This window comes from Equus asinus, chromosome 2 (genome assembly GCF_041296235.1).
Source record: "Equus asinus isolate D_3611 breed Donkey chromosome 2, EquAss-T2T_v2, whole genome shotgun sequence".
NCBI classification, from domain to species: Eukaryota; Metazoa; Chordata; class Mammalia; order Perissodactyla; family Equidae; genus Equus; species Equus asinus.
In genome coordinates this window covers 38,362,451-38,389,667 of record NC_091791.1, presented here as the reverse complement: position 1 = coordinate 38,389,667, position 27,217 = coordinate 38,362,451, and the positions used below count along the sequence as shown (strand labels likewise).

At 40.3% G+C, this 27,217-nt stretch overlaps 1 protein-coding gene across 2 annotated transcripts in view; it reads right to left on the bottom strand.

Moving 5' to 3' along the window:
- Positions 1–875: 875 nt before the first annotated feature.
- Positions 876–27,217, bottom strand: part of HTR7 (5-hydroxytryptamine receptor 7) — a 79,674-nt gene continuing 53,332 nt past the window's right edge. Inside the window, exons 2-3 of one of the 2 annotated variants that reach the window (XM_070487324.1) lie at positions 10,324–11,087; positions 876–2,608 (exon numbers count right to left, since the gene is read on the bottom strand). In XM_070487324.1, coding sequence (XP_070343425.1) covers positions 10,325–11,087 — 763 coding nt within the window. In that variant the 3' untranslated portion in view covers positions 876–2,608; position 10,324. The remainder of the gene's footprint in view (positions 2,609–10,323; positions 11,088–27,217) is intronic. The other variant, XM_014839418.3, reaches the window with a different exon arrangement.

Below are 27,217 nucleotides of genomic sequence, written 5' to 3'. Positions count from 1 at the left end.
AACTAAACACTAAGGAAAGAGTCACTAAGGTATCTCTTACAAGTACTTTACTTCCCCAAAAGCGTTTCCCAATAGTCAGTCTTCCCAGAAGATGACAGCTGATACCACTAGAGTAAGAAGAGAGATTAGTCATAATAGTCATTCTTGCTGAATAGTCATAAAATATATGTAAAATGTTTACATCAGTGATTTTTCCAAATCTCAGTTAAAACAAAAGCTGTACCTTTGGCACAAAATATGCCATATGTGAAATAGTATAAATTGTCTGACATTTTGATGTTTTTCTCATTCTCCCTCAATGCCTCCCTTTTCCTTTCGTCTGGCTGCCATACATGTAATGCACAGTGGTCAGCGTCCAGCCCCCGTAGCCAGAATGAAGCAGCGAGTTCAATACTCAGGTGTTCAAGGCAGGCAGGATAAAGAGCTAATTTGAATATAAGGTCCTAAAAAAATTAAAGACGTTTGAAAACCTTCATCCATCTAATTAACCATACTGCCCTGTGTTATACTACAAGAAAGAAAGATGTCACGCCCTGCAAAGTGCTACAGCACTTACTACACTCTATGGTGACAATCTGAGAAATGTCTGCCTTCTATCTGATGGCAAGCTCTTCAAAACTAAGGACTTGCTTTACCCATTTTTTTCTTGATGCCCACAGTGTTGAATGTGGCAGAAGCCCAGTAAATGCTCATTAATCAAATCAAGGGCTGAACAGTCATTCTTAAAAACAAAAAGTTACAAAATGGATGAATCCTCACAGTGAAACGCAATTAATCACAGAAGTGTCTTAACTACCTGTTAAGTTTTCAGCAAATATATACAGCTTGCCCTTCTGCTATTCTCTATACAGCAACACTTATGACATAAGACCTTCAATTAAAAATCATTACTGAAGTTGCTTTATTACAGCTATAAATAAACTTTATTTGATGTAATGTAATAAAACAGTTCCAAATTTAACAACATTTATCTGACCAGAATTAATCATTTAAATTATGAATGTAAGTATATACAGTAACTTTAGCAAATCTGCGGTTCAGGAATTTGTACAAGCTTTGTCTGACAGGACAGTGCCCACCTCCCCGTCCAGGACAGGCAGCCCCTCCCCTGTGTCTTGTAAGAAGCAATGTCAGCGACAGTTGAAAGAAATCCATAATCCACGTTGGAATTCCACATTGTCCTGCGAGAGAACAGCTACCTTTATTGTAGGAAAATAACATTCTCTTTCAGTTCTCTTTTATCAAATGAAGGTTTGTATTCTTTTTTTTCCCCTTAGAGGTATTCTTTTCTGCTCTAATGTCTTTCTATCTCTTTCGCGCATATGTATCACAGTACCATTTCTTAAAAAAATACTGTCTGCAAAGGGACCTTTTCTGTTTCCTTACCTGCCCTTAATATCTACCACTTTGGAGAGGGAGACGGGAGAAGAACAGAATTGGCCAGGCACACATTTGATTTAAGATACAGAGAACACACAAACAAATCCTCTAGAAGGAACAGAATGGTATTCTGGAGCGTTTCCCAGCAGAGGCCCAGGTAACCTCGGATTCACCCAATTCAGTTTCATACAAAGCTGCTCAAAGAGAATTAATATGTTGATGCTCCATCTCCAGAAGCATCACAACCTTTCATGGAAACACCACTATTCCCATACGTCCATACAAAAAACACACACTTACGGACCAGCCCGTGGGCCCACTGCACCCACAGGTAAACGACAGTCAAAAGTTCTGTGCCAGTAATCATGTTAATGTACAGTGCAGTTAGGTAGCACTCGCTCTCTGCCCAAGTAAAAATCCTCCCAGAAGGAATCCTCCTCGCCTCTCAGGACCCCTCAGAAGAAGTGTGAGTGCGAGAAAAAGCTTTCTTCCGGTTTTATGATTCTCTCCATCCTGAGATCTGTTCCTGAGTTTGACCATAACAAGAAGTAACTTAACAAAGAAAGTGCGTTGTTGGGGAAGTCACAGGGACCCTGCAAAAAAGCCAAACTGTTTGACAGAAGCTTTAAACAGACACTACTCTGGGAAATCATTTGTATTAGCTGATGACGGGATTCTGTTTTCTAACATGGACATGCAACATATTCGCCACTAGGCTTACCGCGGTTTGCTTGGAAAAACACCCTCCCTTCTGTCCTACAACAAGAGACATTCTGTCTCATGAACGATTCCTGAATATCCACCACAATGCTTCCACTCAGAAGCATGGGAAGTGTGCATTGGAAGTTTCTTCCACTTCCCTGGACTCAGACATAAGCAAAGCCCCAGAAACCGTTTCCTTTCTGGAACTCAGTTCTGCAGGTGCGCTTACGGCTGGGCTGACCTGGCTGTCTCAAACCGAGAACTATTTTCATTTGCACACAATAGCACGGATCCACAGAAAAAAAGGAGAGGTCACCATCTCCCTCCTAATACACTTTGTATGACAGATCACCCTGCTTGTCACATTTTAGCCATCCCAAGAAAGGACAGAAGCCGAGTTCCGTTCCGTAGTCTCAGCGAATGATTCGTCCTGTTTCCACCTGTCTCGCCTTTTTTATTTCGTCTCCATTATTCCACTTTTCATCATGAGTCATGACTTTTTTTTCTACAGTAGTCAGAGTTTTGTCTATAAAGAGAGAGAGAGAGGAGACAAGAAAACGATTTAGCAGAACCATAAATGCGAAGTTTCTTTTTGTGGTAGGTGGATTTAATTTTTATAGCATTCAGTAATTTGAATCATTTGCGTCTTCTAAGGGGTTATGAACATCTCTAAATGGAAAGAAAAAGTGCTGTGGCTCTTTTCATAAATTTTATAGCTTCTGTAAGTTGCCAGGGCCTTAATATATTTGCAAATCAGCCCCAGATAATCCATGTAGAAATTCACTTTCATAATACAGCTGTAGCCAAAAATGGCTCACGTCTCAAAAATGCTTGCAAAATACTACTGCACTTGCCCTACTTGAAAAGAACAATGATGACTACTCATGAGAAGTGTTCTCCCCTTCAAATCTAGGAGGGTGCATTATAGCAAACCGTGTGTGCAGAGCAGGAAACCCCTCCTCCATCACTTCCTTCCTCCCAGCTTCACAGAAGAGCCATGAGTCATAGAGAAGTCTTGGCCAACGGCTGAGGAAAAGTCTCTCTCTCCCTGGTGTAGAGCCACATTCCCCCCAGATCCACACTCCCTAACTCTGTACCTTCACAGGACTCGACTTACCAAGCTACATCCATGTGCTTGAGAGCTACGTCTATGAGGTTCTTGGGCCTGGCACTGTGCCCCAGCCTTCGCCCCCCACCCCGGCATCCCATCGAAAGAGCCCCTCTCACTTGGCTATCAAGACCCGACGGACGCCTTTTCCTGGTGACAGGATCAGTTTCTCCATAAGACACCACTCTCGCTTTGTCCCTCACCTTACATGATGGCACTTGAAGAGAAGCATCGTGCTTCAGCTCAGACCCCCGGCTCTGGGTCTCTGGGAGTGGACACTGCAAACAGGTTGTGGCCCCACTGGTGCTCCACTCTTATTCTTAGCCTGGGGCCTCTGCCTCTTCTCAGCACAGAGAAGAGACTGCACTTCCCCTGCAGCCCAGCACTGCTCTGCTCACATCAGTTCATGAACTGTACTGAATGCCTCCAGGCCTCAAGGCATAGCACCATCTCCAAAGCCTCCCTTTCCTCACCATCCACCAGCTAGTCAACTTCCAAACACCTGGACTTCTTTGGACTCTTTCCTAGTCTCAAGGCCACCTTCCTATTGTGGGCCATCCTGACAGGAGACCTCACTTTCACATTGGTCTCCTAACCCATCTCTCTCCTTCTATTGTGAGCCCCTATTTACACAGCAATCCTGACCTCACTCCTGCTCAAAAGCCTTCATCTCTCCCCTCACCCACATTTCCCACCTGGCCCTCCATGATGATCGCAATCCACCCAGCTTCCAGGTACTGCTGAAGACCTGCCCCAGGTTCCGGATCTATCTCCATCCACATCTGTGCCCCTCTGTCCATACATCCCCTCTGATTTGAGTAGCCCCACTCCCACCTCCACCTGTGCCATGCCTTCTTATTAAAATCCTACCCTTTGCTCAAGACCCACCCCAAATATTACCTCGTTCATGATTTCCACCGTGGATATTTTCCCCCTAAGACATACCCCCAAGGCTTATTTTTCTTGTATACCCATCTGTATGCTTGATTTGATTTTATGCTATGTGTATTTACTACCTCCTAAGAAAACAAAAAACATTGGAAAAGGCAAGAGAGATCAGTTGCCTGCCTTTCCTACTTTAGAGACGCTGCAAAGTTAAAATGCAGGCAAATGCAAAGCACGAAGGAAAAAAGCTATTATTACTACTATCTGATGATTTAATAAAAATAAGGTGCTGAATTCCAGCTAGCTCCTGATGAGGAAAATGCTACTGTGGGTGAAAAAAATCCATGAAATAGTAAACTTTCTGTTTGTTTTCCTCTTTAGGCAACATCCCACCGCAGATACCAGGGCTTCAGGGGCCTTCATGCCTCATCCCAATTCCCACTGGGACCCATTTCGTTTTCGTTTTTTTAATCACTTGTTTCCATAAAGAAAAGGTAAAGTCACCCTGAAGTCTAAAGCTTCAGCACAAATGCTGCAGCGGGATGTCGACAGACCTCATGGCAGGAACCCAAGTTCACTGTGCTCCCACTCACCACGGCACTGGACAGGGATCCTTAGGGGCTCTTTGAAGAGAAAGACAATAGGACCAGCAAGGAGAAGAAGGGAGAGGGAAAGGAAGAGCTAACCCAAAACAATCTCATGCAATTCTTTTATATGGATGCATTTTAGAAACCACTTTTCCATATTGTTCACGATATTGGTATCGAAGAACAAAAGTGGTCAAAATGTCACACTTAAAAGCAATTTAGGGGCCAGCCCAGAGGCGCAGCGGTTAAGTGTGCACGTTCTGTTTCGGCGGCCCAGGGTTCGCTGGTTCAGATCCCGGGTGTGGACATGGCACCGTGTGTCAAGCCATGCTGTGGTAGGCATCCCACGTATAAAGTAGAGGAAGATGGGCGTGGATGTTAGCTCAGGGCCAGTCTTCCTTAGCAAAAAGAGGAGGATTGGCAGTAGTTAGCTCAGGGCTAATCTTCCTCAAAAAAAAAAAAGCAATTTATGCCAATTCAAAGTAAATCCATAAATGGTCACCAAATTAAAAAGAAAAGGAAGAATCCTTGCTTATACCACATTATCACCCTTGGTTTTATATTACCAGTATTTGAATACTTGTGAAAAGGTGACAAAGATTATAATTTAGTGTACTGAATTAAAATTGCCAGTGAAGTATTCATAGCCTTTTCTCTCTATTCACTCCCTACCCCGAGGAAGATTCCTAAGCACCTGCTGGACTCCTGAGCCTCTTGTTATGCTGATCAAGAAAACGGGAAGAAATGGGTAAATATTTGGAACTGGCAATGCACGGTCTAGAAGATCATTTACACAGGAAAGGTAGAAAACTATTATGTAGGAGAAAAAATAGACCTAAGAAGGCAGAGGTAGGGGCAAAAGTAAAAGTGACTAGAACCCAAGCAGGAGGAAGGGGAGGAAAAGGCTAGAGAGATGAGTGGGAGGAGCTCCGAGTCTCCAGGCTGGCCCAGGAAGTATGAGCACTAGAGAGGTAGGTGTGGGGAGCAAAGGGTTCTAAGTTTTGCCGTGAACTATGGATTGGATGCCGGGTCATTTCTCCAGAGACTCCAGTAGAGTTATGAGTTGTTCTGGATTATCCAACTGGTGTTTATTTAACCGCAACTGTGCAGAGTGTGGACTATGTGGGGCGTTCTGGTCACTAGTCTTTTACTAGCGACCACTACCACGTCTACAGTCCCCCCAGCCCACTGGACTGTGAGCTTCCAGAGGCAAGGACTGTCACTTATTCATCTTTCTATTCCCTGATGTGCTTCACACCATGCCTCATATATAGTAGGCCCTCAAATGTTTCTAGAGAAAACAAGTCAATGAAGAGACTCTTTACTTCCAGCCTCTACCTTCTGATTCATCCCACTTGGTGCCACTGAATCAGTCTTCATCGCTTTCATGATTCCATTCTCCGAATTGCAGAGATTCCATCAATGGCTTACTATTGTCCACACCAGGGTTTCTTAACTTTCGCACTGTAGACATTTCAGCCTGGGTAATTCTTTGTTGTGGGGGCCTGCCTGTGTATTACAGGATATTTAGCAGCATCCCTGGCCTCTACCCACTAGATGCCAGTAGGTCCTCCCCTCTACGAGTTGTGAAAACCAAAAATGTCTCCAGACATTGTCAAATGTCCCCTGGGGGAAAAATCACCCCGGTTGAGAATTACTTTTCTACACTAAAATCCCAAGTTCCTGAGGCTAGAATGGAAAACTCTTCATAATTCAATGTCATTCTACCTTAACTTGTGATCACCATATCTTCCCCGACACCAATGCTTAGCTTCAGCCAGACTGTCCTTTGCATAAGGTCCCACACTGGTGCCTCTACATAAAATGTCCCCTTCACCTGGAATGCCATTGCTACTCTCCTTCAGTTATAAATGCTTTGACCACCTTCATAGACATACTTGAGCCCATATCCTTCAGGAAGTCTTCCCAGACCAGGGTTAGGGTAAGCTGTCAGTTATTTTCCTCTCCTTTGAGTCCTAGAGCTTTTCCTGTCTCCACCTTTCCTTTGTTCTTATAAAAAAAGGGTCACGGTGCATATGTGTGTGTTTATGCGAGGTCTGTCCAACAGAAATATCTGCACTAGGACAGGAAAGACATCACGTATTTTCTGTATCCTTCTCAATGCATGCCACAGTTACAAACAAGAGTTTAAAAAAGAGTCTTCCCACACTGCAACTGACTAGAAACCTGCCTGGTATAGAAGTTAAAAACAGCAGCTATTCCAACTCTCTCATTAGAAATTTCTTAAAGTTAATGAATATTTAGGCCAATCATCCCAAATGACTTTAATATTCTATAGTTATAAATAAAATAATTATAAAATTCAAATAAAGAGAGACTTAATGAAGGGATAGTCATTTTCTTAGACTAGGGGACAGAAAACCATGACTGGTGGGCCAAATCCAGTTGGCCGCCTGATTTTGTAAATAAAGTTTTATTGGTACACCACCATACTCATTTGGTTACTTGTGTCTGACTGCTTTCTCACTACAAAGGCAGAGATGAGTAGTTTCAGTAGAGACCTCTGGCTAGCAAAGCCTAAAATATTACTGTCTGTCCCTTCACAGTAAAAGGACACTGACCCCTGTCTTAGACAACAGGAAAATAATACCCAAGCCTCCACACTAGCTGCAGACACAGAGGCAAATATCCTTAGACATAATGTTAATTTACTTTTATAAAAGACACAGTAGCAAGGAAGTGAAAAGTCCTTTTGAACACAGATTTCCTCAAATCCTGGGCTCAAATCCAGCTCTAATAGTCCCTACAGGTAAGACTTCGGGAAAATTATTTGAGCTCCCCAGGCCCTTGTTTTGTCATCTTGGGAATGGAGATGAAGAAAACCAAACTCTCATAAAATTTTAAGGATGAAGTGATAAAATTCACAGAGAGTGCTCAGCATAGTGCCTGGGAGTGGATCTTCAATAAATGTGGATTACTATTTTAAACTGGAAAACCTCTTTGTGTGACGTTTAAAAAATTAGCATTTTGTGAATTATGTGTGAATTATTAGCTAAAATAATCAATAAAATATTCTCCAGTTCTTGACTGTGTAGGAGGCATACAAACATAGTGGTATTTTCTAGTTCAAGACCTCATGTGCCCTTCCCTAGTTTCTATACTGGCTGCTTAACTAGACCTCCTGTCACCAGTCTTTCTACTTTCTCTACCCTTCTCACTGCTGCCAGCGAGACTTGCCTCAAACAGCTCTCTCAGCGCGTTACACCTGAGAACTGAAACCAATATGCTTTCCTGTTCCTGTGCTAAACAACTCTTGGACTAGGCAAAATAACTGAGCTATGTGTTCCAGGAAATGGTTGCTTCCAAAAGATGAGACTGCACACCGACTAAAATAGCTTACTTATCAAGACTAGTAGTTTGCTCATTAATACTGGCTTCAAGGCCCTCACTTAGCCGACCCCACCGATGCAAAGCTATAGTGTCATAAACTCTGCCCAGTCCTCACGGGCTCCCCACCTTAACATCACCCAGCCCAGGCCCTGAAGCTCTATCAATATCCTTTCCTTCTTTCCTCCATCTGAGAAACTACCAAGACTCTGTCAAGGAGTTGCCCTTCCACGCTGCAGTGCGTCTAAGAAACTTAACTTACTTCTATTGACAAGTTTTTCTAATTGTCTTCTTAGAGAGCTGATGGCTACAATACCCAGCTCAAAAACATTCAATAGCTCTTCGCTGCCTACAGAATGAAATCAGCCGACAGGTAGTGTTGCACATGGTTAAGAGCACATGCATGGGGGTGATTCATACCACATTCACCACTTAGGGGCCATGTGATCCTGGGTAAGGTCCTTTATGGCCCTGAGCCTCAGTTATTCTTCTGAAAACTGGGGATGCTAGAGGCACCTACTTTCCAGGTAGAAAGATGTATAGCATGTAGTAGATGTTCAATAATTGTTAGCGATTATTAGTTACATTTATCTTCTCTTATGTATCAGGAACTGTACTAGATTCTGCAACTAGAAATCTGACTGAGACACAGCTCCTTCCCAGAAGGGATTTAGAATCTGGGGGGCAAACACTTGCGGTCAATTCAATAAGAATGTTATAGTCCTGGAAAGATCCCTGGGGATACAGATTGCTCCTAGTGCATATTCCAGAACCAAAAATTGCATTCTTTTAAAAAATGTTTTTGAGTTTTTTATTGTGAACAATTTCATATGTACAAAAGAGTATATATATAATAAAAGAGTATATATAATAAAAGTGAAAATGAATACCTGTGAAAGTTACACTCAGGTCAAGAATTAGCATATCTGTAGTCCTACAATTTTGAGTTCCTAGGACAAGAATGTTGATCTCTGGTTTCCCTAATCTCTGTTAGGGATGTTTCTGCTTGCTTCATTCTAGTGAAGTTAGAGAACAGGCTGAGTTCCTAGAGGTTTCCAGAGTCATCTGGAGAGTGTCTGAGGTTTGGAGCCTCTGGAGTCTACTGTAATCCATGAGGGCACTCTGGTACCCTCCTTGAGCAGGGCTGTTCCCCTGAGATAGCTAGGAGCATAGAGGTGCCCTTTGCCACATGTATTATACACAAAGAAGTCTAATATATGAAAAAGGTATAGATGTAAGATTCAGATGATGTGGGATCTAGACTTGGTGATGCCACTAGCTCACTGTGGGACATCTCACTCTCCAGGTCTCAGTTGACTCTTCTGTCAAATGAAGGGCTTGGACAAGATGACTGGGCAGGTCCTTTTCAGCTAGAGTGGTCTGCGTTCTCTGATCTATTCCCTCCTGCCAGGTTCAGGGAAGTGCAATCTCCTCCTCTCTCATGTGCAACACTAAGTTGCTTTCTCTCTCACCAGCACCTTCCATCTTCTCACTTCAGTTTCTTTCCCCACAGCTTTCAAACATGAAGACGTCACCTCTACCTCAAATTTAAAGCAAAATCTTGATTTGACCTGCTAACAACTGTAATTACTCACTGTCTCTTGTACAATGCCAAATTCATTAACATACGGGTTACAGGTGAAACGTCCATTTCCTTATCCCCATTGGCCCTTTGCCATCCTTTTCCAGATCCCAACATCCTATTGCAGTCACTTGGAAAGTCACTAATGCCTCCTAAGCAAACTCAACAATGATCTATCTATCAGTTCTCAACTCCTAAAAAAGAGGGACAGCACTTCCTGAAATCTCCATACTTTTCAAGTCTTTGCCTCATCCTGGCATCTCCCCACATGAACGACTCCCCTTTGTCCCAGGCTGCTTCCTTCTAGCCTGTGTGAATTTGCTTCCTTTTTCAAAAGAATTTATCGGTGAAGGATGAGGTCATCAAAAAAGTTTCACCGGATATAAGAGTAATAGCAATGAAAAAGATAATGTTACAAGAAGTGGAGATATAAGGACACAATTTGGATGTTATTTATGGAGAAAGGACGGGAAACATCACTTCCTTTGTCATCAATCACATCAACTGCAATTCACCAGCAAACCTGTGTCAGCTTCCAATCCAACCACTACCTATCTCTGGCTTTTGGAATTCTACTGGATGGAGGACTGGAGTCCATAGCATTCTGAATTCAAATCTGATGTGCTTAGTAGAAAAGAAGCTAGCCACTGATTCAGGAAGCTTTCTGCAATACATTTCAAGAAGTTCCATGAAAGGGTTGGGGGGATAAAAGGAAAATGGTGATAAATGACCTTACAGCACAAACTCGGGTCTCTCCGGCCTCTCAGCAAGCTTCAGAGCCTCATGCATGCCGGCAGCGGAGAGCTTCCGGTTGATGTTCCGGTATTGGCACTGGAGCAGGCTGCGATAGGTGGTCCTCAGGTCCCGGTTGAAGAAGGCATATATAAAAGGGTTAATGAGAGAGTTTGCATAGCCCAGCCACAGAAATGTCCGCTCCACCCACAGCGGGATGCAACTGCAGGCAGTGCCACAGATGAAGGGTCTGGCTGTCGAGAGGAGGAAAAACGGCAGCCAGCACACGGTGAAGGCCCCGACGATGATCCCCAGGGTGGTGGCTGCTTTCTGTTCCCTCTTAAAGATGGAGATGTTTTTCCTTTCGTGTTTGAGCAGTCTCGAAAGGTTTGCACACTCCTCCACCTCCTTCTGGAGCTTCACCATGCCGTTCAGGGCGATGATGCTCTCCGGCTCCTCCAGGCGAGGGAAGCCGGGGAACTTGTGTTTGGCGGCGCTCTTCCTGGCGGCCTTGTAAATCTGGTAGTACATGAAAAGCATGACGGACATGGGGATATAAAATGCCACTGCGGTGGAGTAAATCGTGTAGCCAAAATCCTGGCTGATCAAGCACACCTTGTCATCGTTGACATTCTGAGCCCATCCGAAGAGCGGCGGTAAAGTGATGGAGGCGGAAAGAAGCCAGACGGAGAGGATCATCTTCGCCATGCATTTCCCATTCTGCCTCACAGGGTACGTTAGCGGCCTCGTGATCCCAAGGTACCTAGGAGAAAAACAGAAGAACATGGGACTACTGTGATCACACTGATCAACCAGGAAGTGGCAGCAGCCAGACGCTGAGCTTTATACCTGGTAGTTCCAAGCCTCACCCACAGCCCTCTACCTAGGCATCCTTATTCGCATTTTGCAGAAAGGTAAACCAAGGCTCTGAGACGTTACCAATTTTATTCTGAGTCACACAGTCAGCTGGAGGCACCGCCACAATTCAGTCTAAGATCCCTCTGCCTATAACACTAGTCTTTTCATACCTTGTAGCTTCTCATATTCCACGTAGTCAGTGACCTAGAGAGTAAACATTCGCCCTCTCCCATGACACTGCCACTGAAATCCGCCAGGAATAAAATGTCAAGCCTGACGTGGGATGTTGTGACACATCCTCACAAATTAACCAAGGTCGACCACACTCTGATGTTACACACCCACTCATCTCCTTGGTTGTCTTAATTCAGGCCAGCTTCTAATTCATTTTAACTTCCCATGTGCACCGTAGTGAAAGCATTTCTTTAAGATTACACAATTTGGGGAGATATTTAGGAAACCCTAGGGTTTGGGAATGGAAAGTAGCAAGTGATGATTTTTTTACCCCCAGAAACTTCTCACACAAGAGTAATGTCAGAGGAACAATCTATAAACTAAAAACAGCCTGCCTCGTCTCTCCTATCTTGAGAAGGATCATAAGAAAGGGCACAACTCTGAAAAATATTAAATAAACCCATTTTTTTCTGTGCTTAGTTCTATAGAGAGAATAAATATTTCTCCATCTGTGTTATCAAGGATTTGTAATGCAAAAGAGATGCAGCCAACAGAGAAAACGTATACAGCAAGATGTTTTCCAAATGCTTAATAGTTTTCAGCTTTCCAAAGCTGTTTTCTCTTCTGTATTTAACAGTCTTAGTTTCTATTTTGGGGAGGATGCAAAGAGCACTTAAGAAGCCAAGACAGGTAAAAGCTGGTCATTTTGTCGGTTTTTTACTTCATTTATGTATATAAAAGATACACTCTTGAAACACGAAAAGGTACAGAGAGTCCCCAGCTTAACAAGAGGCTATTTTCTGAAAGTCTGCCAGTTGGTAGGTCGGAATTTTTAAAAAATATATTTTTGTGCTTGAAATATCCTCCTGTGCTATGCTTAAATTATCCCACAAAAGTCGAAAATCATGCTTTCATAATGAAAATTAGCATCTCTGCAACTTTTACTACAAGGCAAAACTGAAATAGAGTAAAAAGGAATAAGCCAGATTTGCTTATTCGTTGAGAATATTTATTCATTCCCTTGACAAATATTAATAGAGCTCCTTCTATATGCCAGGTGCTGATTAAATGTTGGGGATATGGCAGAGAAGAAAAGAGACAAAAATCTTGAATGCAGGCACAGGGGGATATCATGTAGGGGCTGGATGGGAGCACTGAGCCTCAAGGTAATGATGAAGGGACTCCTGGTCCCACCCAAGGAGTCAGGTGTTGGTAGCAATGATCCTTATTTCATAGCCTCTGCCTTCCTTTTTCCTGGAGGAAGCTGACCGGAGGGCACTAGCCTTAGGTTTATCAGCTGTAATTACAATTATGTTTTGGCTCCCAAATAGAGTGAAGGACAAGAAGGGGAGACGTCTTCCAGAGAATGCAAGAATAAGGGCTGAAAAGGAAGGGAAAAGAGAGAAGGAGGTAGAAAGAAGAGAGGGAGCGAGGGAGGAGGAGGAGGAAGAAAGAGCGGAAAGGGAAAAGAGAACGAGAGAAGGGAAGTATGATGTAAGCTTTACCTTCTGTGGAATTATCTGAAATTACCTGAGTTTTAAGCTATGAGGAAATAAATTTAAGAAAAGGAAAGGAAAAATGTAGATGAGGAACCCCGGTGAAGAAAGGGTTGGAACTGACTGGAAGCCCACAATAAAGCTGATCCCTGTTCCGAGGTTGAATGCAGAGGTTCTCTTAAAAAAATTTTTTTTAAAAGTCTCCCTCTCTTTGCTTTGGTTCAGGAGCTCTGACCAAGCTTTTCTTGCTGGAACTCCTTAGCAGCTCTCTCCTTTTGGACCTAGTCTTTGCTCTCTCCCACCTCCTGTGGACGTAGCCTTCTGGCTCCTTCCTTGGTTCCCAGCTCCCCCAGGCAGCCTTTGCCAAGACTTGGACTTTGATTATCTTCTCTCTTTGCCTGTAGCCAGGGGTATAAATTACTTGTTCCCAAGCCTGGATCTGGCTTCCAAGACACCAACCCAGACTGGACGTCCAACAGGAGCGAGGTTAGTTCACACAGTTCCCCAGGTGGCCACCAGATGGCAATGTCAGACCACTTTACACCTACTTATGGGGGCGTGGGGATGCTGGGTAGTTAGACCAATAGGTGCTTGCTGGAAGGAGGAAGGATTACTCATGACAAGAAAAGAAGTTATATTTTATTTGTGGAGGTATGCAAAAATTAGCAAGCCTGGAATTCACACGCTGGTAAACTATTCTTGAAAAAGTCAGTTCAGTTTTCCATTCGATTCCTTGACATTTTCCTTACTGAAACAGAGATTTATGTTTTCAGGCTTAATTAAATACAGCCTTTCTCTTGTTCACACAAATATTATAGAATTCACAAAGATTAATCCTGAGAGATTAATTGAGTACCAAAGTTCATCTCAGAATATTAAATAATCTTGTAAGAACAGCATGCTTATTCATTCTAATATACTTAGTCTGGCCCATATTACATTTCAGTGATGAACTGGTCCATATTCGGTCCTTCCTGATATACAAATTATATTCCATAAACTGTCCTATTTTAGGCTCCATTCTTTAATGGTCTCAAGTCATGTTCTATAGTAAGGTAGTTATATTTACTTCTTTAGTCTCCTGGGTACAACTTGGTGAGATTTTTGAAGGCTAAAATTAATCGAAAGATGATTAGAAAAAAATATGGGTGCTCATTAAAGTGTCTGGAAATAAAATAAATAAACAAAAGTCAATAGGTTTTTTAAGAAATTAACAATTAGAAAATATTATGGAAGAAAGTAATTCCATTCACTGCAACAATCAAAAAATTAAGATATCTTGGAAACTATTTTATCACGGCCAAGGCCTATATGAAAAAGACATAAAATGCTACTGAGAGACCTAAGAAAATGCTTGATTCCATGGGGGAAACAAAGAACCTTTTTTTAAAATAAGAAAACCTAGCATTCTAAAAGTGCTAATTTTCCATCAATTAATCTAAAAATATTATACAACTCCAGTTGAAAACCCTAGCAGGGCTTTTGCTAGTTTGACCAAATGATTTTTAAATTCATCAAGTAAATATGCAAAAATAGACAGAAAATCTGAAAAAGAAGAAAAATGAAGAGATAGTTATCCTATAAAAAATAATATAAAGCCAAAGAAATAAAAACTCAATAATAATTATTCAGAAATAGAGACATCCATGCAACAGGTCTCAGAAATAGATTCAAACATGTAAAGGAATTCAATATAAGAAAATTTAAGAGTCATTTTAAGTCAGTAGTAAAAGGTCAAATATTCATGAAGTCTGACAACTGGCTAGCAATTGGGGTGAAAATAAAACTGGCTTGTCTTTCTCTGTATTCAAAAATAAATCCCAGATGAAACAAAGATTATCATGTAAAAAAATTAACCCAGACTACTATGAGGAAATACAGGTGAGGATTTCTGTAATCCTGAGGGACAAAGGCCATTCTTAACCATGATACAAATGTCTGAAACTACAAAATGACATACTGATAAATGTTTGATGAAAATTTAAACACAAAAACAAATTACAAAATGACATTCAATTTAATTTAAAAATCACTATGTGCAGAGTTAAAAGTCAAATGACAAATCTGGAGTCCAAATAACCATATCCCAATATTGACAGATCTCCTACAGGTTAATGAGAAAAAGATAACCAATCCCAATAAAAATATTGAAGCAATTAACCACAGAAGAAATAAGAATATCCAAAAGCACTTGGAAATAGGTACAACTTTATCAATAATCAAAGAGATGCAAATTTTTAAGCAATGACAAATTTTTGATCATCTGTCAATGTTTAAGAAAGACAAAATGCAATATTGGGAAAGTGTGAAAAAACAGGCACTCTATCATTTTGCTGGTGGGAGTTTCAAATGAGGTAACACTTTTGGAGGATCGTTTGGTAATTAACATACTTCAGCACTGACCTTTTGGACCAGCAATCAGACTTCAATGACTCCGTCCTAAAAAGATAATTGTACAGGTGCAAAATGACTAACATGCAAGGATGTTAACTAAACACATAACGGAGGGAAAAAAAGATGCAATGTAAACATCAACAGGAGATTAAAGTATAGTATAAAATATATCATGTAACCATTAAAAATTAAGATGCACATATCTATTTATTGACATGAAAACAACAGAGAAGTGGATAGAAAACAATGTCTAGTCCTCAAAGAAAAGTAATAGAGGGGCCACCCCAGGGGCATAGTGGTTAAATTTGTCCACTCTGCTTTGGCGGCCTGGGGTTCGCCAGTTTGGATCCTGGGCATAGACCTAGCACTGCTCACCAAGCCATGCTGTGGCAGTGTCCCACATAAAATAGAGGAAGATTGGCACAGATGTTACTGCAGGGCCAATCTTCTTCACAAAAAAGAAAGAAAAAAAAACAATTCTAACCTCATAGTGATCATGTTAACTGCTTATTTCAATCCAATTCAATAAACGTTTGATAATTAAAAAAAAGGACAAGCAATAGTGTCATATATTGTATTAATCTTTTTATGTACAACTAGGTGTTTCTGAGAGTGTATGTGCTTGTGTGTATACTGAGATGTCTAGAAGAATATCTACCAAAATATTAATAGCAATTTTATCTGAGTTGTAGAGATTTGAGTAGTTTCTAAATTTTCCTTTTACTTTTTTATTGCTTAATTTTCTTCAATCTGTGAGAATGTAAAAAAAAAATACTGCCATTTTAATTTTAATAACAAAATAAAAGATTTAAGAGGATTCTTTATTCCTAAGTCACCTAAGTGATTTTGGCAAGAGACTATCTGGTTCATAAAATCTTTAAAAAGCTGATAATTAAATCTTAAATTGTTTCTATTTGATTAGCTTGTCAAAAGTGTTTTATTACATCCATAAATTTACACAAAGGAAACAGAACTCATTGGCATTTAAAATCCCATAATTACTATATAAAGTAATATTAGTATTCAGGGAAGTGTTTGTCCAAATTATACATTTGTCCTTCCAAATCTTGTATAATATAAACCTTACCTTTGAAGGAGAGAAAAGAAAAAAGCAACCTAGATTGCTTCTGAACATTCCCTAATATGCATGGTTAATATTTGTCACACTTACATTTTATGCTCCCTGTTAATTAGAAAGTGGGGTGCTTATAAAGCCTTCAGAATTTAACTTTAAAATGCATACAAATGTTAAAATACAATAAATCTCAGAGATAAAGGCACCAAAGTATTATATAATTGGGAAATGCATGCAACTCACATTAGGGGTTCCAATAAAGTAGGAGTTGAAGGAAAAGAGGATTAGCGAGTTGCAATCTGCATAGAGAGGGATTAGAAAGCAAATTAACCCTGCTGCCTGTCTTCCTCTCTAACTGTATAGAAACTGTAGATAACGGCTCTTTAATTCAATGGCTTCTCTTGAGTTTTGTTGCTATAGCACAACAGTTTAGAGGGTAAAAGAAACCGAGTAGAATTTCCCTGAAATACAGTGGTTTTTGGAGTGTTGGGCTTAAAAAAGCTGTGCTCACTCAGAAAACCTCTTCCAGGAGACTTCCTCCCGTACAGTAGGTGAAATCCACTGGAATCTCCAGCCCGTGTCAGTGGTCCCCAAAGGTGTCCAATTATCAGAACCACTGAGAAGCTTTTGAAACATATGGATTCCTGGGCCACCATCCAGACTGCCTTTCGAGCAGGTCTGGAGAGCCAGGGCTTTGTATTTAGGACTGACTGTTGTGGTTCTTCATCCCATGGCCCACTGTCAGAGCGGCCAGCCCCCGTTCAATTCCAAGGACTTTACCCTCATCTATGAAGGACTTTACTTCTACTTTATATACTTCAGTTTGATGGTTTGCTTCCAGTTTGGCCTAACAAAATCATCTTGAGTCATGTTTCCATTGTCTCGGCTATTAGTTCTATCTCCCAGGACTGTGCTAAATGCAAATGAGGTAAGCACAGTTTTTACGTCTTAATCAAGCTGTAGATTTAAAAAAAAAAATGCATGATACACAACAGGGTTTTGCAAACTTTTCTGACAAGAAGAAGTAAGAATAAATATTTCTCACATTAAGAAATATATTTTCCACGGTCACTTAGTACAAATACATATATTTACGTACATAAATAAGAAATTGAGCCATCCATGTGTGTACATACATATGTAGTATAGAGATATAGATATGTGTATGTTTATATATAATGAAATTGAAACAAAAGTTTCACAATACCATACTTACCATTACAACTTGCAATTCACTCTCTTCTATTGTATGTTATTCTACTTCAGACTTTTCAAATGCTTCTCATAATGCACTAAGTTAATTTCATGACCCAATAATGGATCATGGCCCAAAGTTTGAAAATTACTGGCCTTCAATAAACACATGAGAAGATGTTAAACATCATGAGTCATCAGGCAAATGCAAATTAAAATCACAATGAGATATCACCAACTCTCATCAGAATGCTTAAAAATAATGATGATGATGATGATAGTAATAAAAACTTTAATGGCAAGTGTTTTGTGAAGATATGGAGCAACTGTAAATCATACACTGTTGGCGGGAGTATAAATTGACACTAACTATCTGCAGAAACTATTTCTTAATATCTACTAAAGCTGGATATATATATCGATAGATAGATATAGGTATAGAGATGTATTCTAGGACCCAGCACTTCTTCTAAGTAGACAATGAACACTCAGGAAAATATCAAAATGCACGTACAAGAATGTTCATAGCAGCGCTAAAATAAGATAACCCTAAATGAAACCAACCCATTCTACAAGAACAAAATGAGTACACTGCTACCACGGTAGAATGGGTGCATAACTTGTACTATATTTATACAGTGGAATTCTCCAAAACAACCAGAATGAACCAACTACTGCTTAATGCATCAACATGGATGAGGCTCACAAACATAATATTGAGCTAAAGAAGCCGAAAACAAAAGAGAACGTACTGTTCAAAAACAGGCAAAACTAACCTATGGTGACAGAAACCAGGATAGCGACGACCTTATAGGGAGAGGAAATGTTAAAAGGTAGCAGGGTGTTTGAGGAAAATCTGGAGTTCTGGAAATGTTCTATTTCTTTATCTGGGTGTGTTACATAGGGAGGTTCACTTTGCAGAAATTAAATGAGCTGTGCAGTTATGATTTGTACAATGTTCTGAACGTGTATCAATAATTTATTTTTAAAAATTAAAAGTCAAGTTTAAAAACCACACTGGACTTACCACTTGCCATTAACCTAGAGGTTGACCTGTTCTCTAAAGCCATTGTTATAATGGCATTCTGGTATGCTTGTAAACCATTTTCATCAGTGTTTCCAAGCTATAATTATAGTCAGGACCAGTAAACAGTCTAAATTCCCCACTCTGACCTCATTATCAAGGAAGAAAGTGGGCAGAAGAGAGAGGGGGTAAAAGAAATAGCAATGAAATTCAACAAAATTTGGAACAGAATAACAAAAGCCTCCTCTTTGTGAAAATAAATTATAAAACAAGAAATAAGAGTTTCCCCTTAGAGAGAGAATCAGACAATTAAAATAAATCAATCACTTAAATTTAAAAATACTTCTAAAAATTCATATACTGCATTAGTTTACTGTTGCTACATAATTAACGACTACAATTTAGTGGCTTGAAATAGCACCAATACTCTAAGTGTCCTCACAGTTCTGTAGGTCAAAAGTCTGGACACAGCTCAACTGGGTTCTCTACTCAGGGTCTCACCAGGCTGAAATCAAGGTGTTGGCCAGGGCGGAGGTCATATGAGGCTCTTCCACGCACAGGTGGTTGTCAGCAGAATTCAGTTCCTTTAACTGTAGAATTCGTGAAGGTTACATCTTCAAGGCCAGCAGGAGAGCATCTGCTGTAGCTCACAATCTCCCTGATCCTGCAACCCTTTTGAAAAGGGCTCACTTGATTAGTTCAGGCCCACTGACATTCAAGGGGAAGGAGTTATATATACCTTCCTTGTGTACTGAATCTCTGGGCCACCTTAGAATTCTGCCTAGCACCGGCACTTGGTGATAACAGAAGCTACGGATACAGAAAATTTTCTGCCAAGGGAGCTCAACGAAGACCTATTTTTTACCCACTCAACTTGAGACAAGCCTTGGAGTAAGTATAATCCTGTCTATAACTCTATCATTAGGCAGTTGTTTTCTGCTGAATTTTTCTGTCATTCAATGGAAAAATAGGTTTCTCTTACTGTCAACTAGGGTTTTTACCTACCTAATATGTAAAATTCTTTATGTCTATCAAAAACTATCAAAGGAGTTTTAGATAATTACAGAAAGTCATGAAAATGAATACTGTAGATGAATAGAGATCCTGAATCATATATGGTGTTAATCACTTCGGTTGTATCCGAATTTACAGTAAACCCTGAATTTTCCCACCAATTTTATTCCTCAGAGAAAGAGAGAAATGAAAAAGCAAAGAGTGAGCCAAAAATTTACCAACAACAATAAAACAAAGGAATGACAAAAACCCTTAACTAAAAACTTCGGAAGGTTACAGGCAGGGAAAAAAAGAATGTATTCTATTTTCTGATAGCATTAAGTGGCTTCTAACCCCACCCCACCCCACGGAAGCAGTCCTGAAGAAAAAGGGTGAGTGAACACAATCCTCAAAATTCTGACTAGTACCCTTTTATTTGGGGAGAAGCAAACTGGGGTGGTGAGAAGCCAGCCTAAGGAAAAGCAATGGAAAACCAGCAAGAACAGGAGCCCCAACAAAACATTTCAGCAAAAGGAAGAAGGATCACCAGATTTTGTTATATTTCAGGACACTGGGCTGAACTGGGAGATCCACCAAGGTTAGAAGGTGGGTAACCCTTAGTTTCGTGGAATATGTTCCAGTGTAGGACATTTAATGAAAATTCAGAATAAAGAACAGCCCTGCATTAAGGGCATGACTCAGGTGCCAGGAGTCTACTCCCTTCGCTTCCCCACCCCTACACCCTCAGCCTCTAGAAAAGTGAATACAATAAATAGTAGCAGCCTAAAGGGAGAAAATTAACTGACATCAAATAAGGCAGAATATCAAGGAAAATTCAACCACATTATATCTGAAGAAATATTAACATTTAAATAAACACCCTATGTTAAGAATGAGCAAGATGAGGGGCCGGCCCAGTGGAGCAGCAGTTATGTTCGCACATTCCGCTTCTCGGCGGCCCAGGGTTCACCAGTTCGGATCCCGGGTGCGGACATGGCACCGCTTGGCAAAAGCCATGCTGTGGTAGGCGTCCCACATATAAAGTAGAGGAAGATGGACACGGATGTTAGCTCAGGGCCAGTCTTCCTCAGCAAAAAGAGGAAGATTGGCAGTAGTTATCTCAGGGCTAATCTTCCTCAAAAGAAAAAAGAAAGAGAAAAAAAAGAATGAGCAAGATGAAAACAAATGTCATAGCAACTATACTAACATGCTACAATAACAACAACAATGGAAGAAGAAAGTAACAGAACATGCATAAGACTGTTGAAGAACCAAGTTAAGAAGAAAACACAACCCTTAGAATAGAAGCAATTTTCTTACAAATACTTTTCACTGTAAAGGACTTTAACAAGTATATGTAACCACTAAAGCAGAAGCTCAAAGATGAGATGTTAGAACAGCAGAATGAGATAGAAAATGAGACTGTAGAGTTAAGGAAATAAATTGAGGCCAAAACACCACTAGCGCAGGTCTAATAGATAAATTAGAAGCAGCTGGGAATAGAACGGACAGACCTGAAAAGCAAGCCAACGGCATGAAGTAAAGGCTTGAGGTGATAATAAACAATGCAGAGAGAAAAATTTATTCAAGCAATTAGAAGATGATAGACAAGGAGGACACACAAAGATAATACGACATAAGGATAACCAGTGCTCCTAAAGAAAAGAACCCAACAAATGGAACAACAACAAAATGTAAATAGAGGTGCAATGTGTAAAAAGCGTTCAGAGATATAATATAGGACTTTTTCCTTAAATCAATGAAAGACCTGAATGTTATGATCAAAGGGACATATAACACAGTTGGAAAAAATGACATAGAATTATTATCAACAAGACCTATCCAGGCAAAGTTATTGAACTTCCAGACATGGAAAGATGTATGCAGGCATTGGAATGAAAAAAGAAATAAATAAATACATAAGGGAGGAAAAAATGGGGCTGATTCTCAATAGCATCATTCCATGACAGAACATAATACAAAAATGTCTGGAAAGATATTTATGTTAACATTATACCTGTTGTTACAAAGTCAACAAGTAGACATTCTCAAACATGACAGAATTTGCAGAATATAGTCCCCATAAGCCCTTTTTTGGGGGAAAGAAGACAAAATTCATCCAACCAAAGGTGAATCAGAATGAAGAATTCAGAACCACAGAAACCATGGTTATCAGTGAATTTGTTTAAATGCAGAACTAACACCTGTGGGAATTACATTAGAAGAACAGAATGTAAATTTTACAAAGTCAAAATTATAAACCACAAGAATCAGGAGGTGAGGGAAGTGGTGTAGGATACAGCATTGGAGTATTAACCACTTCAACTTTCGTAGTAGGGAACAACTGATACTGTCTGAAATTTTCACATAAGTTGATATAAATCCAACTTCTTGATGGTGTTCATATTTTTCCCATAATCTTCACATAATCTTTCAGGAAATAATAGCTCTAAAATTAATAGCTCAAAGTTTTTACTTCCTTCTTTTTGATTTTATTTTTCTTCTTTTAAATTCAAGTAAACTCAGTTTTAAAATTTTGTTAAAATAACATGGATATTATGATGCCATAATTTTTTATCTATCAGTTTTCTATCTACCTGTCTGTTGAGTCGGCCAACCAGATAGCCAGCCATCCTCCTAAGTGGGCATAAGAATACAGAGACACCTAAAATGATACTCACCAAACGTTAACGCTGGGTTTTTTCCTGCATGGGGAAAGTTTAGATGCTTTGTTGCTTTCTTATTTGTATTTTTTACAATTGCTTCAAATTTATATAATGAGCACATCTAATTTTCAGAAAAAACTATTTCTTTAAAATATTGCAAGCCCTTTTTTGAAACAATGATTTCAGCCAGTAATTTCATTCAGCTGCCAGTTGGTCCTTCTTTACAAATCTCTCCATGAACTTGGCAGGTTTGGAACTAACTGTTGATTTAACCATATTCAAATTTTCAGAAATTTTTGCAAATCATCTTTGCACTCTAAATTCTTATTAACTTCTTGGATGGTGAAGGAAATCTTGGCAGAAAGCTGGTTCTATGCATCCTAATTGTATAATCTCCTAATGAGCCACGATGGACTAAAGATGGCTATGCATCCTTTACCACCACTCTCTTTGAGAAGTAAACACTTCCCTGCTCCTTTCTTTTGGGCTAGCCTTGTGACTTGTCTTTACCAAACGAGAGTAGGGTAGGAGATGCTGTGTAACTTCTGTGGCTGAGCCTTAAGAGATCTGCAGCTTCTGCCTTCACTGCTTGGAAAACCCCCTCTTGGAAGTCCACGATGCTGCAAGGAAGGCAAGCTAAACATGTTAAGAAAGAGAGCACCACGTGGAGGAGCACTGCGGAGTCAGACACGTGAGTGAAGCCTTCTTGGACTTTCCAGTCCAGCCCAGACACCAGCTGAGTGCAGCCAAGTGAGTAATCCCACATGATGCCATCTGGAGTCAAAGAACCACCCACACAAACTCTGCCCAAATTCCGACCCACAGAGTGAGGAACAAGAATAAATAAAAATAAAGTTACAGGATGTTTACTATGCAACAGTAGATAACTGAGACAGGAGACCAATGCCATATTCTCCTAACTAGCACACAATCTTAGAAACTAAATTTGCTGGCAAGCACCTCACCTCATTACTAGGAATGAGTCTACAGGGTGAATGTGCAGTCACCCTGCTTTAACTTAGTACCTGCAGCCCTTAGAGTTGAGCCACAAACACTCACTGGTGTTTGAAGCAGCTCCAAGGTTCGTTGCAGGCCTGCTTTCCTTTTGACTCCATCTTGATTGATTCATTTATTCATTCAAAGAACACATCCTGAGCATTTACGACATACCAGGGACTGTTATAAGGACTGGGGACAAAGTAGTGAACAAAACACAAAAACCCATGAAGCTCACAATGTGGGTTGGGGTGGAGAGACAGATCTTAAATAAATAAGTAAAAATATATAGTGGGTCAGATAATTATAAGTGCCCTGGAGAAAAACAGAGCAGAGGAGGGGAACAGAGAGTTCAGGGTGGGGCTGAGGGCGAGCTGCAGTACAGGTTTGCATTGTGATCACGGCCTCGAAGCTCTTGCATCTAGACCTCCCAGGCTAGCTGTTTGGACACAGCTTTTCCTTAAACCTGAGATGGGCTTGTCCCTCTAGGTTGAAGTCTGCCAGTATCTCAAGCAGGAATTTCCTACCTGGGTCTTATTCAACAGAACTCAAACCCTCCCCCTGGAAAGGGTGTAAAGAGCACTGCCTTTGGGCCTACGTTTTCTTCCCTCCTCTAGGGTCTGGCTTCTCAGTTATTTCTTTCTCTCTCTCTCTCTCTAACTTTTCAAGTTCACAGGTTTGTTCTGTTCCATCTATAGATACAAATGTCTGCGTGGGTGCCTGTGTAGATACTGTGTGCATATATTATATTCCACTCCATGGTGCTCCATCCCTTGTCACCCCAAATTTATTGAACACATTGTCTACCTCAGCTGCTTTTATTTCCTACCCACCCACTTCTTTCTGATTCTCCCAAAAACCTGGCTTCCACCCCCATCATCCTAAAGCAGTTTACTCTAAAAAGCCACCTCCATTTTAGCCAATTCTAATTGGTTTTTTTTTTCATTTCTGATAATTCTCTATTTCTCTTCTCCCTGCAATGTGATTGCAGAAGGCCGGGTCTTTCTTGAAATGCTCTCTACTCTCAACTGCTGTGACACTGCCTTCACCCACTTCTTTATCTTAGGCTGCAGAAATACGTACCATGTCCATGTAGCGGCTAGATGATATTCAACATCAAGATAAAATGAAAACAGTTTAAACCATGCATCAGGCAGATCTGGTTCGAATTCCGACTCTGTCCTTTTTACTAAAGTACCCTGAAAAAGATACTCTGCCTCCCTGAGCTTTTGTTGCCTCGCATGTAGGAAAGGGAAAAAGAAGATTATCTCATGGGTCACTGTGATGATTAAATGAGAACATGCATGTAAGGCAAGGCTCTCACTCCACCCACTACCTTAGAGATACCCAAAATGTATAGCTGACCTCCTTCCCTCAGAACCCCACTTTAAAGAAAGGGACTGGCAAATAAGGCTGCAACCTGAGTCAATCCAATAGGAGAGTAAGAGGCTGAAATACAAAGCATGCAAGAAAGAAAGTAAAAATAGAGGGTGGTTATGCCCTACATACAACAGAGCATAGCAGCTAGAGTAGGTGTCTGTGGAATTCATTGCCATGAGAGCTGACTGGACCTGAATTGGTGAAGTGGCAGTATGAATGGAGAAAAGAAGACAGAAGCAAAAGACATTGTTGAAACAGAGTATACAGAACTTGGAAATGGTTTAGCAAGGGTAGGGAAAAGGGACAAAGACAAAAGAGGAGGTGAAGAAGCTCATCAGTTTTCAAGCCAGGGTGACTGGAAGATGTGGGACTATTGTCTGAAATAAACTGTCCTCAATCCACCTTCCACCCCCAGAGGCCTCTGAGACAGCTCTCGCCTAGATCACTGATGACCTCTCTAGATCCAGTGGATGTTTCTCCATCCTGACCATGCTTGATGGCTCTGCAGCCCCCAGTATGCACTCACTGCCTCCTTCTTGAGACACTTCCCTTGGTCCCATACTGCCACAACTCCCAGTCCTCCCAGCCCACTGCCCACTCTTGCCCAGTGTTGTCTGCTGCCTTGTCCTCCGCTATAGGGTCTTCATGTTTGGCATTCCTCAAGGTTTGGTCCTTATCCTACTTTTGTTCTAACTATATTCCCTAGTTGATTACCTCCATTACCAGTGCTTCAAAAACCTCGATTAGCTGACGATCCCCAAATTTCAATCCTCAACCTTGATTTCCCTTTGCAGCTCCAGACCCACAAGTCCAACTGCCTCCTTCACATCTCTACTTTGATATCTCTAAAGCATCTTATTCACACTTCGTTCAACGTACTTTTATTAAACACCTTCAGTGGGCCTGCCCCTATCTCAACATGTCCAAACGTATCATCATCCCCACAAACTGAGCTTCCTTCTACTTCCCCAGTTAGGTGAATCCATCTAAGGGTGTGGTCCAGAATCCTGAGAGTCATCCTTGACTCCTCCTTCTCACTCATCATTTCCTTCCCAGTTACCAATCCAGTCCTGCCTATTTTACCTCCTCAATATCTCTAAAACCTAATCACTTCTCTCTATCTCCATTGCCACCAATCTAGAATGGATTATTGCAAAGGCCTCTAAATTGGCTCTCCACATCTGTTTTTCTCCTTCCTAATCCATTCTCCTCATGCATCCAGGGTGATATGTTCTTTTTTCTTTTTTTATGTTAATTCATTTCACTGATTTAAAATACAATAAGGTTTATATTGAGAAGTCTCGCTTCAAATCCTGTTTCTACCCTCCTCATCTCCCATCTCCTATATGTATCACTTTTATTAGAATATTGTGTACTCTTCTAGCTTTTCTTTGAATAAATGCAAGTAAGTAGGAATATATGTTTTTATCTCCCACTTTCCTACACATAAGACAGCACACTGGATATGCTTTTTTCCACATCGCTTTTTTCAATTAACAATATATCCTCGAGGTACTTTCACACTGGTGCATCGAGAGCTCCTTCATGATTTTTTAAAGCTGCATAGCTGCTACCTGTCCCTTGGTTGGTCTTTGAAGACAAAGAAGGATGTTGTTGGCCAAGGCTGCTGTTCAGCTACTGCAGATGCCACTGACACAGAGCACAGAACTCACGTTTCTTCTAATTAGCCAAGAACGCTCCCATTAACTGGAGCCCAGGGCCTTGTTCACAAAAGTCCTGCAGTTGCTGAGGGTGTGTTTCCCTGAGCCACCCTTGCAGAAAAGACAAGAAGACAAGCGTCCTCAATGTACCTCAAGTTGCTGGCTATCTGAATGTAAACATTATATTACTCCTACTTTAAGAATATGATACATAGCAGTCTAAACCATCAATATTCAAGTCTTTAAAAAGCATATAAAAATATGGCACCTAGAGCTTTGGGTAAGACATTTGTCTTTGGATTTAATACTTTGATAAAAACATTTCCCTTTCTTAAGTGAATTGTATGGAAAGTTATAAATTAAATTTACTCTATACTCTTTTTTCTCTTCATTACTGTTGATAATCGTTAATTAATTTTCCCATTTCCATTAATCTTCCCCCAAAGCAATCAACTAGCAAATGTATTTAATCTTGAAATGCATATTATGTATGCATATGTATGCATAATTTCAGTGTGTTTTCTTTCTGAACTGAATTGCTTATCTGATCTAGGCCTATCAAAAATGTCCATAAATTTCCACTGAAATAGAGCAGAATATAAATCAGCATATACTTACCAAAGTGCATTTTCTGGTTTAAAGTTTTAAGCATAATAAGCTTTAGACCTTACAACTAACTATAAGCAAATATATACTTTAAAATAATTATGACAGCAAATGAACAAAAGGATGTTTAGAATTAGAAAACCGATGATACAATATATTCTAACTTAGAAAAGGAATTTTAAAAATTAGATTCGAAAAACCAAAGCAAAAATAAAACAGTAAGAGCACAACCAGTTGGCAAAATAACAAACACCAAGAATTAGTTCTCTGACCAAAATTAATAAAATTGAAAATCCCCTGTGTAGACTGCGAAATGAGAGAGATTAAAAGAGAAAATAAATGAAAGAGAAAGAAAATATCACATAAAAATATCAAT